The 14,139-nt window shown below is 58.5% G+C and overlaps 1 protein-coding gene across 1 annotated transcript in view; it reads right to left on the bottom strand.

The window, feature by feature from the left end:
• Positions 1 to 1,314: 1,314 nt before the first annotated feature.
• Positions 1,315 to 14,139, bottom strand: part of IGDCC3 (immunoglobulin superfamily DCC subclass member 3) — a 38,921-nt gene continuing 26,096 nt past the window's right edge. The window contains exons 4-15 of the mRNA XM_034661702.1: positions 8,648 to 8,792; positions 8,214 to 8,344; positions 7,640 to 7,777; positions 6,218 to 6,376; positions 4,914 to 5,079; positions 4,380 to 4,627; positions 4,036 to 4,200; positions 3,569 to 3,760; positions 3,311 to 3,415; positions 2,717 to 2,855; positions 2,379 to 2,577; positions 1,315 to 2,106 (exon numbers count right to left, since the gene is read on the bottom strand). Coding sequence (XP_034517593.1) covers positions 1,882 to 2,106; positions 2,379 to 2,577; positions 2,717 to 2,855; positions 3,311 to 3,415; positions 3,569 to 3,760; positions 4,036 to 4,200; positions 4,380 to 4,627; positions 4,914 to 5,079; positions 6,218 to 6,376; positions 7,640 to 7,777; positions 8,214 to 8,344; positions 8,648 to 8,792 — 2,012 coding nt within the window. The 3' untranslated portion in view covers positions 1,315 to 1,881. The remainder of the gene's footprint in view (positions 2,107 to 2,378; positions 2,578 to 2,716; positions 2,856 to 3,310; positions 3,416 to 3,568; positions 3,761 to 4,035; positions 4,201 to 4,379; positions 4,628 to 4,913; positions 5,080 to 6,217; positions 6,377 to 7,639; positions 7,778 to 8,213; positions 8,345 to 8,647; positions 8,793 to 14,139) is intronic.

Raw genomic sequence — 14,139 nt, 5'->3', positions numbered from 1 at the left:
TTGGGCTCTGACCCTGTGAGGGTCAGCCTGGCCCACCACTGGCCGCCCTAATCCCAGCACTCCCACCCCTGCCCAAGATCTGACACAGCCACCAAAAAACTCAAGGTTCACTTTGGCAATGGACTTTTATTCAGTCAAAATGAGTGTGACAAAAGTCAGGTCAAGTCAGGCCAGGTGGCTACTCCTTATCCCACTCCTACCCCAGACCACTCTTCCCGTGGGAGAGGGGTTTCCAGGATGAGGGGGTTGCCGAGGGGCCACTGCAGGGACAGAGGGGGGACTGTGTGGGAGTTGTGAGGGCCTCTGGCACAGGCCCAGCATTTGCGGGAAGGGGCAGACTGCCCTTTCCCACGTCCACATGGACACGACTCCAGTCTTCTAGGAAAGCATCACAAATTCTACCTTCAGCTAATTAACTAAACTTTAGGGGGGGTTCCCTAGAGGGTTGGGGGTCAGGGACCTTATGGTCTAATCTCATACTTAAGGAATACACTTATCTTGTTTTTCCCTTAAAAAAAAGTTTTCCTTCTATTTAAAAAAATGAGTTAACCAAAAATAGGTCTTTGTTTCCTTGGTTTTTTGTTTTTCTTCCTACTTTAAGTATTTCAAAAAACACCGCAACAGAAAAGAAAAAACAAGAAATCACAAGAACATAAATCTTTAAACACACCTTGTATAAAAATATCTTCCAGCCACATCTGCTGACAGTGGTCGTCCCACTGTCCAGGGGTTGGGTCTGGCCGGCTGTGTCCCATGGGGTACAGGGCCGGGCCCCGTCTGCCAGGGAACCTCCCGACTGAACTCACACGCACAGCAGTCACACACACAGTACATTCCAGGCGCCAGCCTGCTCCAGGGGCTCTGGGTCTGGGCAGGATTGGAGGCAGGCTTCAGGTCCACACCCCACCCTCCTCAGGCCCGGGTAGGGAGCAGGTTGTCGGGATCCCAGTCAAGGATCAGTTGGCTGAGAGGGTCGGCACTGGTGTGGGAGACGAGACAGACTGGGGCAGCAGTGGCGTGCTGGAAGCTGGCTGGTTTGGAGAGATGTATACTTCAAGGAACACATTTTCCTCTCGTTTTTGGCTTTTTTTCACATTTTCTTTGACTAATTCCATCTTTATTTCTGTAGGTCCTGAGAGGCCCACCGTGGGTGACTTAGCCTCTGGCCTCCTCTCTAAGGGCAGGATAGAAGGGCTGCGCGGGCAGGAAGAGGAGCCAGGAGGAGGGTCCAGTGATAGAACACAGGCCCGGAGAGCCGAGAGCCGGCGAGCCTTGAGGTAGATGTTTTCTTTCACACCTGGAAATGGGGAAGTGCCTTTTTTTTTTTTCCTTTTTTTTTTTAACTCTGGACAATAATATGGGGAGGGAGAGAGGGTGCCCCTACAGGGGCTTGAGGTAGGAGTGCATTTGGGGCTCTGTGGGGTGGGGGTGCTGAGGCCACGGCCCAACTCCCCCAAGAACATTCATTGCGGCTGAGGTAGGTACCGAGAGCCAAATAGCAAAAATCCATCCTGAGAAAACAAGGTTGGTGGAGGGTGACAGTGTCAGGGGCCCAGCCACGGCAGGGGCGTATTTTTGGAGTCTAATTCACCTTCCTCTTTTTTTTTTTTTTTTTAAAGGAAAACATTAGTTCAGTTCCAAGTCATGTGGATACCAGGCAGAGGTGAGGGGGGCATCAGTCCAAGGGAGAGTCTCCTGCAGGAACCCCTCCAGGTCCTAGGGGGGGTCCCTGCTGAGGCTACTTTAGGTCTTGACCACCTGAGGGTCAGTCAGGACAGAAATGCTGGGAAACCCCCATCCAAGTCCCACATGACAGGAGAAATCTTGCCTTTGACCTGAGAATGGGGGGTTTGCCCCCCTCCGGAGCCTGCCAGACACTGGCTACTGTCCCAAGCGAGCTGGCTGGGCAGCTGGTGCCGTGGGAGGCCGGGTAGCCTGTCCTTTGCTGAGGAGGCCAGGGCCTACGTCCTGGGGTGGCAGGGCGGCCACAGGGCCTGCACTGGGGGCCTTGGCTTCTGACATCATCTCCTCCAGGAGGCTGAATCCCTCGAGCGGCAGCATGGAGAACTGGGTCTCCTCACACAGGGCAGGGTCCCCCGGATCCTGCTGGGGAAAGGGCCAGTCACACTGGCGTCAGCATAAGGGTCAGAGCCCCTGAGCCCCCAGCCAGAGGGTCAGGCCCTGGACCCAATCCCACTCAGGACTCCGGGCCACCCTGCCTGATTCAGGCGCTCAGAGAGCAGCATCAACCATAAGTTCTGTGCCTAGAGCTTGGTGAAGGCTGATGACCCAGGCTTGTGAGCAAGGTGAAGGGAGGGCAGGACTGGGAGGTGGTCTGAGCCAGAAGCAGGAGGCTTGCTCGAGGTGGGGGCACTCACCATGGGTCTGGGGTCTGGCCGCCCCACTGCCCCAGCTGGGGGGAACAGCTGTTCCAGTTCTTTCATTTCCACACGCTGCTTATCTCGGCCCTGCTCTCCCCGTCCTGCCCCATTCAGTGCCAGGATGCTAGGATCCCTTGGGCTCCGGGGGCCCTGAGGAGGGGAGAGCTGGTTTTCTACATCCTTACACAAGAGGACCCTAAGGGGTGAGCCAAGAATTAGGGGGAGGGCTGGGGGGGGAGCAAAAACAGAAGGCTGGACACAGTGAGCCCCCACTCTGCTTTCCCCTGCAGCAACGCCTTCTCCAGGCTACTCCCACCCTCCTGCCCCGGACCCACCTGCCCCTTTGGCCGAACAGGAGGAAGAGGATGCAGAAGATGATGCAGGTGACCCCGATGTGGATGCCAATGACAATGCCTGTGGTGGACGTCTGGTTGGCGGGCTCCTCCTTCCGGCAGTCACACGGTGGGCTCAGGGCTAGGGGCAGGGGCAGGTTGGGAGCGGTGGCTCTCCGGGCCCGAAGCCCCTTTGGACACCAAGCCTCTGGGGGCTGATCCCGCCTCCATGTCTACATCCCCTTTGCCTTTGGAACCCCAGCCCCACTTTTTGTGGTTCTTTTTACCAGTTACCGAGTGCTAACTTTGTGCCAGATATTGGGAATAACACTTTTACACAGACCATTTCATCCTTACCACGGCTTTATAAAGTAGGTATTATCCCTGTTTTATAGAGAAAACGGGCTCAGAGAGGTTAAGTAACTTGCCCACGGTCACACAGCTAGAACGTCATACCGCCAAACTTCAAAGTCAGATCTAGGCCTATGTTCTCAAGGGCTGCATGCGCTGTGACGTTCTCCTACCTTCCCTGTATCCCTGCCCCCCCCCCAGTGCCTGGCCTCCATATCTGAGTCCAGCAACCCCTCCCCAACCTACCTGTCCTCTCCGATGCTCCCCTCAAAGTCACGAAGCGAACCGTGGCATTGCCCTCCCCGTGCTGGTTGTAGGCGAGCAGTTTCACCTCGTACACTGCTGTGGGCTCTGAGGGAAAGGCAGTGCTGTGCTGAGTGATCTCCCAGCCCCCACCGGCAGCTCTCCCACAGCCGGGGAAGAGGGGACCCCTGCGCCCCACCGCCCGGCGCCAGGCACCGCACCCCTGCCCAGCTCCCCACACGCAGTCTGTGTCCGCCTCACCGAGCTGGCTGAGGTTGTAGGAGGAGACAGTGGCGGGCAGCAGGATGGGGCCAGTGAAGGAGACCCTGTTGGCTGGGCGGTAGAACAGCTTGAAGCCGCCTTCGTGCTGGGCCAGCCGGGGCCAGGGCTCCCAGCGCAGCTGCAGGGAGGAGCTGCCCAGGACCCGCACCGACAACGGGGGCGGGGCGGGGGCTGCGGGCAGAGGAGGCCGAGATGTGAGGGGGTCGGCCACCTTCCACCCGGACCCTGAGCCCCACGAACCTGGCAGCTCTCTGGCCTCTAACCCAGGGCCTCTGCTTGCTCAAAGACACCTTTACGTGAATTGAAAAAAGGACGCCCCTTTCTCCAAGTAGACCCAGACCCCACTCAGCCTCGGGCCTGGGCGCCCGGTGGAGGAGTGTGGGGAGCGCGCTCTTTGGCTCAGATTCCTGGACTATGTGCCCGTCCGCTCCGCAGCTGGGCCTCACCTTCGCCCAGGGTGCTGGTCAGCACAGGGGCAGAGGCTGAGCTGGCCCCCCTCGGGGTGTAGGCCTTGACGTAGAAGCTGTAGGCCGTGGAGGGTTCAAGGTCGCCCACCAGGTGCTGAAAGGTGCTCTTGCTGACCGCCTCCTGGTACTCCAGCTCCGGAGGGTCTGGGGAGGCGAGGGGTAGGGCAGGGCAGCGCAAGGGGCACAGGGGCGTCCTACCAGCACTGGTGAAATGAGGGCATGCAGGGGGCACGAGGGAGGAAAGGGGTTGGGTCAGGACGCTCGGGTTTGAAAGGGGTGATAAACAGTGAATAAAAAGATGGGGCTACGGAGCCCCCGCTCACCAGCAGCCTTCCTGATGTGCAGGACATAGCCAATAATCTCCTTGGTGTTGACCAGGGGTTCGTCCCAGGACACGCGGACCTCAGTGGACGACACAGAGACCGCCTGCACATTGAGAGGGGGCCCAGGCAGCCCCTCAGCCCATAGCACGGTCAGCCTGGCGCTGGCCTGGGAGGAGCCGGCACTGTTCTCGGCCACACACTGGTAGATGGCCTCGTCCTCAGGGCCGATTCCAGAAATTGTCAGGGTGCTGCAGGGGTCGGGGGGAGAGCGTCAGATCCCCTCCTCCTCCCGGAGTATCCCTGAAATTTGGCCAGATCATCGCATTTGCGAGATGGAGGAACAGCCCCTCCAGAAGACAAATGACTCGTCTGAGGTCTCTCAGTAAGTCCGCGGCAGACCTGGAACTCAACCTCAAGCCTCTGGGTCCAATTTAGTGCTCTTTCCTGGCAGGAGGGGCACAGCCCATGCAGGCCGTTCGTCCCGGCCCCTCACCCCACATCTCCCCCTCACCCCAGCACACACCCTACACATGCCTGTTGTTATTCCTGAGCCTGACGTGGCCTCCTGGCCCCAGCACCTGTCCGTTCTTCAACCATGTGACATGAGGGGGCGGCTCACCCTGGGCTTGGCAGGTGAACATGGCTGTGGTCCCTGCTGGCCTGGAGATGGACTGGGGGTGCTGGACAAACTCAGCTGGGGCTGCGGTGGGGGGCAGAGAGAAGCACGAGGAGCCATGAGGGGTGGGGGGACAAGACAGCTGTGAGTGAAGGGCTGGGGTGGGTATGGGGACAGGGAGAACTCACATGTCCGCCCCTTGGAGAATCCTCCAGGTGGGGCCCACCCTCCACCCTAACCTGGGCTTCAGGAGAGGACGGCAGGGCAGGCCCCACCTCACTGGCCCCAGAGAGCCAGACCCAGGAGAGGACTCCATTTTAATGACTATTTAAAAGACTGACATTTGTATCCGAAAGCAATCAAGCTGAGCTCCCTGTTCAGGAAATTGTTAAATAAATAAATGTGCTAATAGGTTTGGCTGCACCTCCAAGGAGGTAATGACTGGAGATGGATGAGCCCTCAGTACCAGCTCCCCTCGCCCCTACATTCAGTTCCCCCCTCCTCCACTCCCAGGCCTCCAGCTTGCATTAACACCCGAGAAATGAAATGCTCCATCACTTTCATTTGGACAGATTAACGGCACATGGAACGTTAAACAAACAGGCATTTACGTTCCTAATTCCCTTAGCTCCCCCGCTTCCCCAGCACTCTGGGAGGGAACCACCCCAGAAAGCCCCTGAGAAGGGGATCCCAGCCCAGTTCATGCGGACAGCTGAGCCCCCGCGCAGGAGATGGACAGAAGGACGTGATCAGCCGCAGAGGCTAACCCCCCCTTTGCCCCCGCCCCGCGCATTGGAGACCAGCTGTGCGCATTGGCGTGGCAGGAGCTGAGGTGTGAGTGTGAGAATGACAAACACCTGAGAGCGTGCAGGCAGGTGTAAGCGTGCAGGTGCCACATGCGTGTGAAGGAAAAACGGCACGTGGGGAAGAGGGACACGTGTGAAGAGCACAGGGTTGTGGGAAGCAGGGGAGATTGTAAAATGGGAATGACTGGGGGTGGGGGGAGGGATGGCAAGGGCATCCATAAGAAGAATGCATTCCCCTTCTCAGCACTGCCTTCCTGGGAGAGAGGTGGGAGCTGCCTTTTGGCCTGGAGGCCTGAGGAGGGGCAGGCGCCAGGATTAAGAGGAGTCCAGGGCCCTGAGCTTGGGCCAGGGTTGGCGATGAAGCAAGGAAGGAATGCGGCAGGAGGAGAGGGCGGTAGGGCTGGGCAGCTCCATACCTTGCACCACCAGCCGGCCCTGTGCTGTTCTCCTCACCCGGGTGCCCGGCTTATTGGCCGCGCAGACATAGACGCCGGAGTGCTGGACCGTCACGTCTGAGATGATGAGATTTCCGGTGCCCAGCACCTGGATGCCCTCCACCCCAATGGGGCGGCCATCTGAGGAGGGAGGGGGGGGGAAGAGTGGAAGAGGGCAAGTGAGGAATGGTTCATATTGTTCGACATCCCACCAGTGTTCCAGGGAACCTCAGTCTCACTCCGCAGCTTTCCTCCCAAGCACCAGGGCACTGTGGAAGCCAGAGCAGCACTGAAAACTTGCCTAGCAGCAGAGACCTGGGCTCTAATTCTAGCATTTTCACTGATTCACTGGCGACCTTCAAGTCCCTTCCCCTCAGGAAAGTTAAGAGGCATTTCCCAGCCTGGTTTGTCTCTCTTGAAAAATGTTCCATGCTCGAATTTTCATTCCACTAGTGGACTGTCACCTTGCCCTTTAATATAAAGGCTCTGAGAAGTCCCGCAGCAAAAGGACCTGGTTAAATCTGTTTCTCAAAGTTGTTAGATGTTAGACCACCAAGCCATTCTTTCCTCCCTGCAGATCACGCTTTGGGAAATGTTGGACCAGATGGTCCTTGCAGTGCCTATGGGCTCCTCCTAATGGTGAGGCGACTCTTTCCAGCCTCTCCCAGGGACTGGGCCCTCCCCCCACCCCAGGATCAGATTAGCACAGTCAGAATGCAAGGAGACAGCTCCCCATTCAGTCGCTGAAGTGGTGAAATCTACTCCATTATCCTGCCTGCTGCCCCCTCCTTCCCCGATCACTCAGCTGCTACAATGTGGCACAGTCTCCTTGTGAATGCGACCCCACCCCATCCCCTCCACACTCTCCTTCCCCTAGTGACCTTTCCGCTCAGACAATGTGGGCCCATCTGCACCCTTTCATTTCTCTCCTTCAGCTGCCTAGGGATTTAGGCTGGGGATTTAGGGGGCTAGGCTAGAGACTGGGGGGCCCAGAGACAGGGTGTGACAACTGGCTGAGATTTTGAGGGGTTTGGAGTTGCACTGCTGGGGAGCATAGCCAGGGTGTAGAGGGCAGGGACAGGCAGGAGGGAAAAGAACCTGGGAGAAGGAGAGCCACTGAGGGGTTCTGGAGAGCCTAATGCCAGCAAGGCAGGACTGCCCAGACTGGATGAGGTAACCCAGGGAGCTAAGCCATCCGCGCAGGGGCGGGGAGAATGTAATGGGCAGGCCGACCTCCCCAGTCCTGCCAAGCTAGGGAAACCTACCCCTCCGTAAGGCCCCAGAGAGTACAGACCCCCATGGAGAACAAACAGGATTCAAAGTCCCCCACAGCTGGGTGATGAGACTGCCCTCCCGGGGGTGGGACAGGGGTGGGAGAGGCAGGGGCTGTAGGGTGAGGCTCACCCAGGCGGCTCCAGGACACAATGGGCTGCGGGTTGCCCGTGGCGACACACTCAAGCACAGCAGTCTGGTGCACCGTCAGGGTGAGGTTCTCAGGCCCCACGAGAATCATTGGCTCCTTGTAGGCCCCTGAGCCCGAGCCTGGGAGGAAGAGGCCATGTGTTTTCACTTCAGCTGTGACCCTTCCCACCTCATCCCACCCACAACCCAGGACACAGGGAGTGGGGAACAAGATCCAGCCCAGAAACCAGGTCCTGTGGGGCAGAGAGGAGAGGCTAGGGGCCCCAGGGCCTCGCACACCTCCATCCCACCGCTCCCTCTTGCAGGGCCCTCTAGCAGTGGGAGCCCCCGGGGCTAAGCAGACGGGGGGCTGCCCCGGTCGGTTGAGCTGTGCCAGAGAGCGGGCCGCATGCCTCCTGAACCCTCCCCGCCAGGCGCACAGAGCCGTGAGCTTCGGAGGTGCCCTACGTGCACTCGGCTGACAAGTCTCCAGGGCTCAGCTGGACAGAGACTGATCTGAGGGTGAGAAGTCAGGGGGCTGTTAGGGGCAGCACTAGTCAGAGCAAAAGACCCTCACCTGACACGGTGAGCCTGGCCCCGTGGCTGACCCGGACACTGGCGACGTTCGAGGCCACGCAGTGGAAGATGCCACTGTCCTCAGCCCGAAGTCCTGTGATCTGCAGGACCCCTTTGGGCAGCAGCGTGTACCTGTTTTGGGGGGAGGCACAGTTGGCCACCAGCACAACCACAGGCACCATCGGCCACAGGGACACTGACATCACAGGCACGGCGCTGTCCCAAAGTCACCGTGGTCGACGCAGACACACACTGGGACTCTCGCCATTCCAGCCTTGACCGCAGTCACACACAGTCCTCGCAGATAAATCCACCAGCATCAAATCTGGAGCCTGCCAGCTACACGGATGCTTAATCTCAACACAGCTGGAGAAGCACCACCCAGAGGCGGCCCGCCTCTCAGTCTTCCCTCCAGCCTTCCCACGCGTGGCTCACCTCTCGTTGTCCGTGTCAATGGGGACTCTGTTCTTCTCCCACGTGATCAGGGGTTTGGGAAGCCCATGGATTTGGCACTGGAAGCGGGCCACACCGCCCTTCTCTCCCACAGTGGCCTGGGGATGCACGTGGAAGTCCGACATGGCTGGTGAAAAATAGGGATGTGTGTAGGGAAGAGGCACACTGCTGAGGGGTGAGGGGAGGAGGGAGGGGTGAGGTGTCACAGTCCCATGTCCTGGAGCCCCGGACCTCACCTGCCACAGGGGCTGGGAGTTTTCCTGGAGCTGGCAGACACAGGGCAAAGTCTTGGGGGGACACATCATCACCGATGCTTCCTCCCACCATAACAAACATCTCCCCCTAAGGGGTGGTATACGGCTGGGACACGCAGAGAGAAGCCTGAGGAGAGCCTGCACAAGCCTGTGACAAGGAGATCTTGGGCTGGTGATCCACAAAGGCCAGGCAGAGACAGCGCTGTTCCCCCGTCCTACTCCCCCACTGTTCCAGCTCCTTTCAGATGTATTTTTATGAACTCTCCCTAAGGTATCGAAGGCCTCAGTATTATGCTGCCTGGTTTACAGAATAGGGAACGGAGGTCCAGAGAGGGGAAGCAGTTCGTCCAGTGGCACCCAGCAGAGACACCAGTCATTAGACCCCGCTTACCAGTGCCCAGCGGCCTTTCTTATTTTTTTTTGCCTTTCCTCTGCACCCCCATCCCCAGCTCTCCTGCAGCGTCTCAATGCACCCCAAGAGGGTGGTATATCCGTCCAAGGTGACAAGCCTCTCAGAAGACTGTCAGACCTACAATCTACATTTCAATGTGTCATAAATATTCAGGGACCCCCTCCCCAAGTTTTGGGGGTCTGAACTGCTTGAACTCTGGTCTGACTAGGCCAGGCCAGGGGGCCTATGGTGCACCCCCACACACACCCCGTTTTAGGCTGGTTAAGTGTCCCTACCCACCCTCCTTCCCACCGATCCCCAACCCCCCCTGTGAGCCCCCGGAAGGCGCCCCTCCCACGCGGGTTCCCAGCTTCTACACTGGGGCTGAGATTTCATTAAAATCCACTTTGCTTCAAGTGCGGGAAGGCGGCTTGCCATCTGTCCAGGCAGGCAGCCCCTCCCCTGCGGTACTCCATCAACTGGGACAGTTGTCCCCTCCCCGGAGGAGCCCTCCCCCCACAGCAGCATGGGCACCGGAGCTCGTCCCCAGCTCATGCCCCTGGCTCCCTGGTGTGGGTGGGCACACCCCACCTCAGGCCCCTCAATCCCCCCGCTTGTTCCGGACTCCAGGGCAGCCCCAGAAGGCCGAGCCTTTGTGCCTTCTTCTCAGAGCCTCTGGGGGCTGACTCTTTTGCGGTGCACTCTCCAGCTCATTTGCATGCGGTTCATTAAATATAAACATGCATAAAAATCCCCCGCCCTGCCTCCTCCTCTTTCAGGGCCTCCTGGGAGTGCAGCTGATGGGTGTGAACAGCTCCTTGCACACGTGTGCAGGGCTGTGTTTGCTGGGAGGATGTGGCTGTCTCCATGTATGTGGCTGCGGTCTATGGCTGGATGTGAATGGGGTTCGTGGTCTCAGCCCCCGTGGCTGGCGTGCAGACAATCCCCGGTGTCCCACGGAGGGAGAGCCTTTATAAAGTCTACCTTGGGGGCCCTTGTCAGAGCAGGAGGTGGGGGCCAGTGCCCCAGCTGGTGTCCCGGTCAGGCTTGGTGAGAGGACCCCCAGAGAGCACTGCGAGGTCAGCCTGCCCTGTCTCAGGCCAAAGGCTGTGTGTGGTCAAGGGCCTGCACGTCAGCCCGAGGGCTGCTGGGTCCCCTCTACCGCCTCCTGGCCTCCGCCTCCAGGAGGGCAGGGCTGGATGAGGGCCTATGGAGTAGAGAGGGCACCTAGGCTCCTGGATCAGCTGCCTGTGCGCCCTGGGCTCTGCCCACTCAGGAGCTGGGGAGCGGCCCGCCCCCTCCTCGCTCCAGCTGGAGAAGAGCTCGCAGCCCCCCAGGGACCTGAGGCCGGGCCTGGTGACTCTGCCGTCTACAGATGCCTACTCATTAAGGAACCGACTCCTTTTGTGTTTCTAGCCCCAGCCCGGGCTCCCTGGGGGCACCTAGAGCTAGGAGCTGGCCTGAGTTCCAGGGGTAGAGCTGCTGCTTCGCAGGGTGCTGGGGATGGAGAAAGTCTGGCCTCTCACCCCCTCCTCCTCCCCCCAAAACCAAACAAGGACAACAGCATGGGTGGAATGTGTGCCGGAGGGAAAAGCTCAAGCAGGAAGTGGTCACAGGTAAGAAGCCAGCCCAGTCTTCACACAGTGGACCACAGGATTCCTAAGGGTCCCCTGGGGCCCCTCGGACGCAGCTGAGCCCCCTCTGCCCAGGCCTCTCCACATTTCCCCTCCACCAGAGCAGCCCCTCGCCGGACCGCTATCAGCTTCATGGAACTACAATTCTCCCAGACATGTCATTCGAGGGCAGCTTTGCCTTTAAAAGTACTTGAAAACCACTCATCTGAGAGCCAACCCCTTCATTTTCTGAAGGGGGCACCGAGGCCCAGGCCCTCTGCAGGGGTCCCTTAGTTCTCCAGTAACTTTGTCCCTTTGTCACTCTCCAAGGGCAGGTAACCCCAGAGTGGACGGCTGGCCTGACCAGCCTCTTCTCACGGGTTGGGGGCTGGCACCATGTCGCAGGCTGAGGGAAGAGAAGGAGCCTCAGAGAGAGGTCCTCAGTCCCACCCCCTGAGCCGCTGAGGGGGTGTGATCTGGGGGGCGGATGCTGTAGGAGGGGGTGGTCTTCTTTATCTGAAGCTCCTTCTTGCCTCCCCTTCCTCACACGGCTCCCCAGCCCTTTGGTCAGCTCTATCTAGTCCTTAGATGGGGGGGTTGCCCTGAGACCCGGGGAGGGCAGCACAGACAGCACTCCATTCATCTGTAAATGAAGGGGGGCAGGTACTCCCCGGGGGCCCTTCCAGCTGGGACTCCCCTGTACTCCATAAACAGGCCCTTGTCCACATCCACAATCTTGCATTCACTCCTCGTTCTTTAGGAAGTGGGAGAAAGATTGTAGGGGGCCGCTCAGGCCTCCTCCCATCTCTCAGGGTGGGACGGGCTTGGTTCACAAGTTTGTTTTGGTCCTGGCTTGTGCTGGCAGGCAACAGAGTCAGAGGGAAGATGTCCTTCAGCATGTCTCTCTGGGGCGAGGCTTTCTGGGCGACCATGGGCACAGGGGCCTGAGGACGGTACCTCTGAGAATGCTGAGCCCTGAACCAGCCATCCTGGAGACCATGGTGTGATTGGTCGTGGAATGCACGGTTAGCGGTGTAGCTGGAGACACTGGCCGTGGCTGCTGTTGGTAGTGTTGTGTCCGTGGCCGGTGTATGTGATGGTGGTGCTGTGACTTGTGGCCATCGATGCTTTTGGTTAGGCAGGGACTGTTTTGGGTCCCTCGCTCAGGCCAGGTAATGGGAGGGGGTAATGGGCAGTGGTTGGGAGGCTCTTCCGCTGTGAGGGCTAGAGAGAGCGACAGGGAGGACAAAGGTCTGCTTGGGGGCCATGGTGGAGAAACCTTTGTCCCCAGGCAGCCTGGGAAGGACTCTCCCAGTCCCTTGCTGCTCCCACCATGGGTACAGCCAGGCGGTGGGGCAAGATGGGCAGAGAGACCCCAGCAATCCACGGGGTGGGGAGGGGAGGGGACAGGAACGGGCAGGAAACAGCTCCTGGACACCCCCTATAAATCACCCAAGGGGAGGGGGCCTCCCAAGAGCCAGATCTAGAGCAGCGGAGGAAGGGGAGGGAGGACTTGCCTCCTGGTCCAGGACCTCTAGCAAGGTCAGGTCTGGATCTGATTAGACAGGCTCCAGGGGGACGCTGGGAGGCAGGGAAGGGTCAAGGCAGAGTGCCGGGAAGGAAGCTGGCAGCAACCCCCAAGCCCAGCCTCCCACTCTGACTCTAGCCACACTCCTACCCGATGTATGATGACAAAAAGATCAGCGGGCATGTTAGGATGGTGAGTTCAAAACACAGCCTTTGCAGAAGCCCATGGCACTGGGGGTCTGAGATACCAACCCCCCCAACCCCCAGCCAGCCAGGCGTTCAAGAGGAACTGCCACAAACTACAGGCTCCAAAGGCCAGCAAGGCCATCCCCTGCTTCGTGTCCATTCCCACCAAGGATCAGGGATACCCTGGATGCCAAGCCCTTCCTCAGGCAGCTCAGGTGATTGTGATGTTTTTCCTTGCACGCCTGAGTCCCCTCTGCTTCTACCCACTGCCCCAAACCGCCCCTCTAGCATCACATTTTCCAATATAGTAGCCAGCTCTCAAGCACTTGAAATGTGGCCAGTCCAAATTGAGATGGGCCGTAAGTGTACAATACTCATTGGATCTCAAAGATTTAGCATAAAATAAAAAGACACCAAGCATTAGGGAAAGGCAGAGCAAAACCAGTAATGAGACACTACCTCACCCCCGTTAGGATCACTACGGTCAAAGCAGAAACAGAAACAAAAACAACAGAAGATAACAAGTGTTGGCAAGCATATGGAGCCACTGGAACCCTCGTGCGCTGCTGCCAGGACAGTAAAACGGTGTCGCCTCCCGGAAACTAGTGTATGGCCGTTCTTCCAAAACTGAACACAGAATTAGCACAAGACCCCGCAGTTCCACCTCTCGGAATAGGCCCGAAAGAACGAAAAGCAGGGTCTCGAAGAGCTGTTGGCATCCCCGTGCGCGCGGCCGCGCCAGTCATCGTCGCTGAAAGGTGGGAGCAGCCCAAGTGTCAGTCACTGCGTGAGAGGGCGAGCACCAAGGGCGCACGTCCGAGGGGACATCATTCCGCCTGAGGAAGGAAGGACAGCCCGACACGTGCCACCCCGTGGGTAAGCTAAGTGAGGTAAGCCCGGCACAAACAAACACTGTGTGATTCCACTTTGGTAGGATGCTCAGAGCGGGCACGCTCAGACAGGAAAGTGGGGCTGCCAGGGGCTGGCGGGATGGGGAACGGGCTTTCGCTTCTGGAAGGTGAGTTCTGGAGATGGATGGTAGCGACGGTTCACACAATAACATGAAGGGACTTAACGCCACTCAACTGTACACTTTAAAAAACGGCCACGACGGTAAACTTTAGGGACGCCTGGGTGGCTCAGTCAGTTAGGCGTCCGATCTCACTTTCGCTCAGGTCCTGATCTCAGGGCGGTGGGACTGAGCCCAGCACTGGGCTCCGCGCTGGGTGCAGAGCGTGCTTGAGACTCTCCCACTCCCTCTGCCCCTCCCTGCCTCTGCTCCCCCCCAACGGATGCGCTCTCTAAAATTTTTTTTTAAATGTTAAAAACCAGTAAATAGTATGTGTATTTTACCACAATTTAAAAATTGGAAAAATTGTAGTTGATAGAAATAATAACTTAAAATACTGGGGCGCCTGGGTGGTTCAGTCGTTAAGCATTTGCCTTTGGCTCAGGTCACGATCCCAGGGTCCTGGGATCGAGCCCCGAATCTCAGTCTCGGGC

The sequence above is a fragment of the Ailuropoda melanoleuca genome, chromosome 5 (genome assembly GCF_002007445.2).
Source record: "Ailuropoda melanoleuca isolate Jingjing chromosome 5, ASM200744v2, whole genome shotgun sequence".
In the NCBI taxonomy this organism is placed as follows: Eukaryota; Metazoa; Chordata; class Mammalia; order Carnivora; family Ursidae; genus Ailuropoda; species Ailuropoda melanoleuca.
This window is presented reverse-complemented; position numbering and strand designations above follow the sequence as displayed.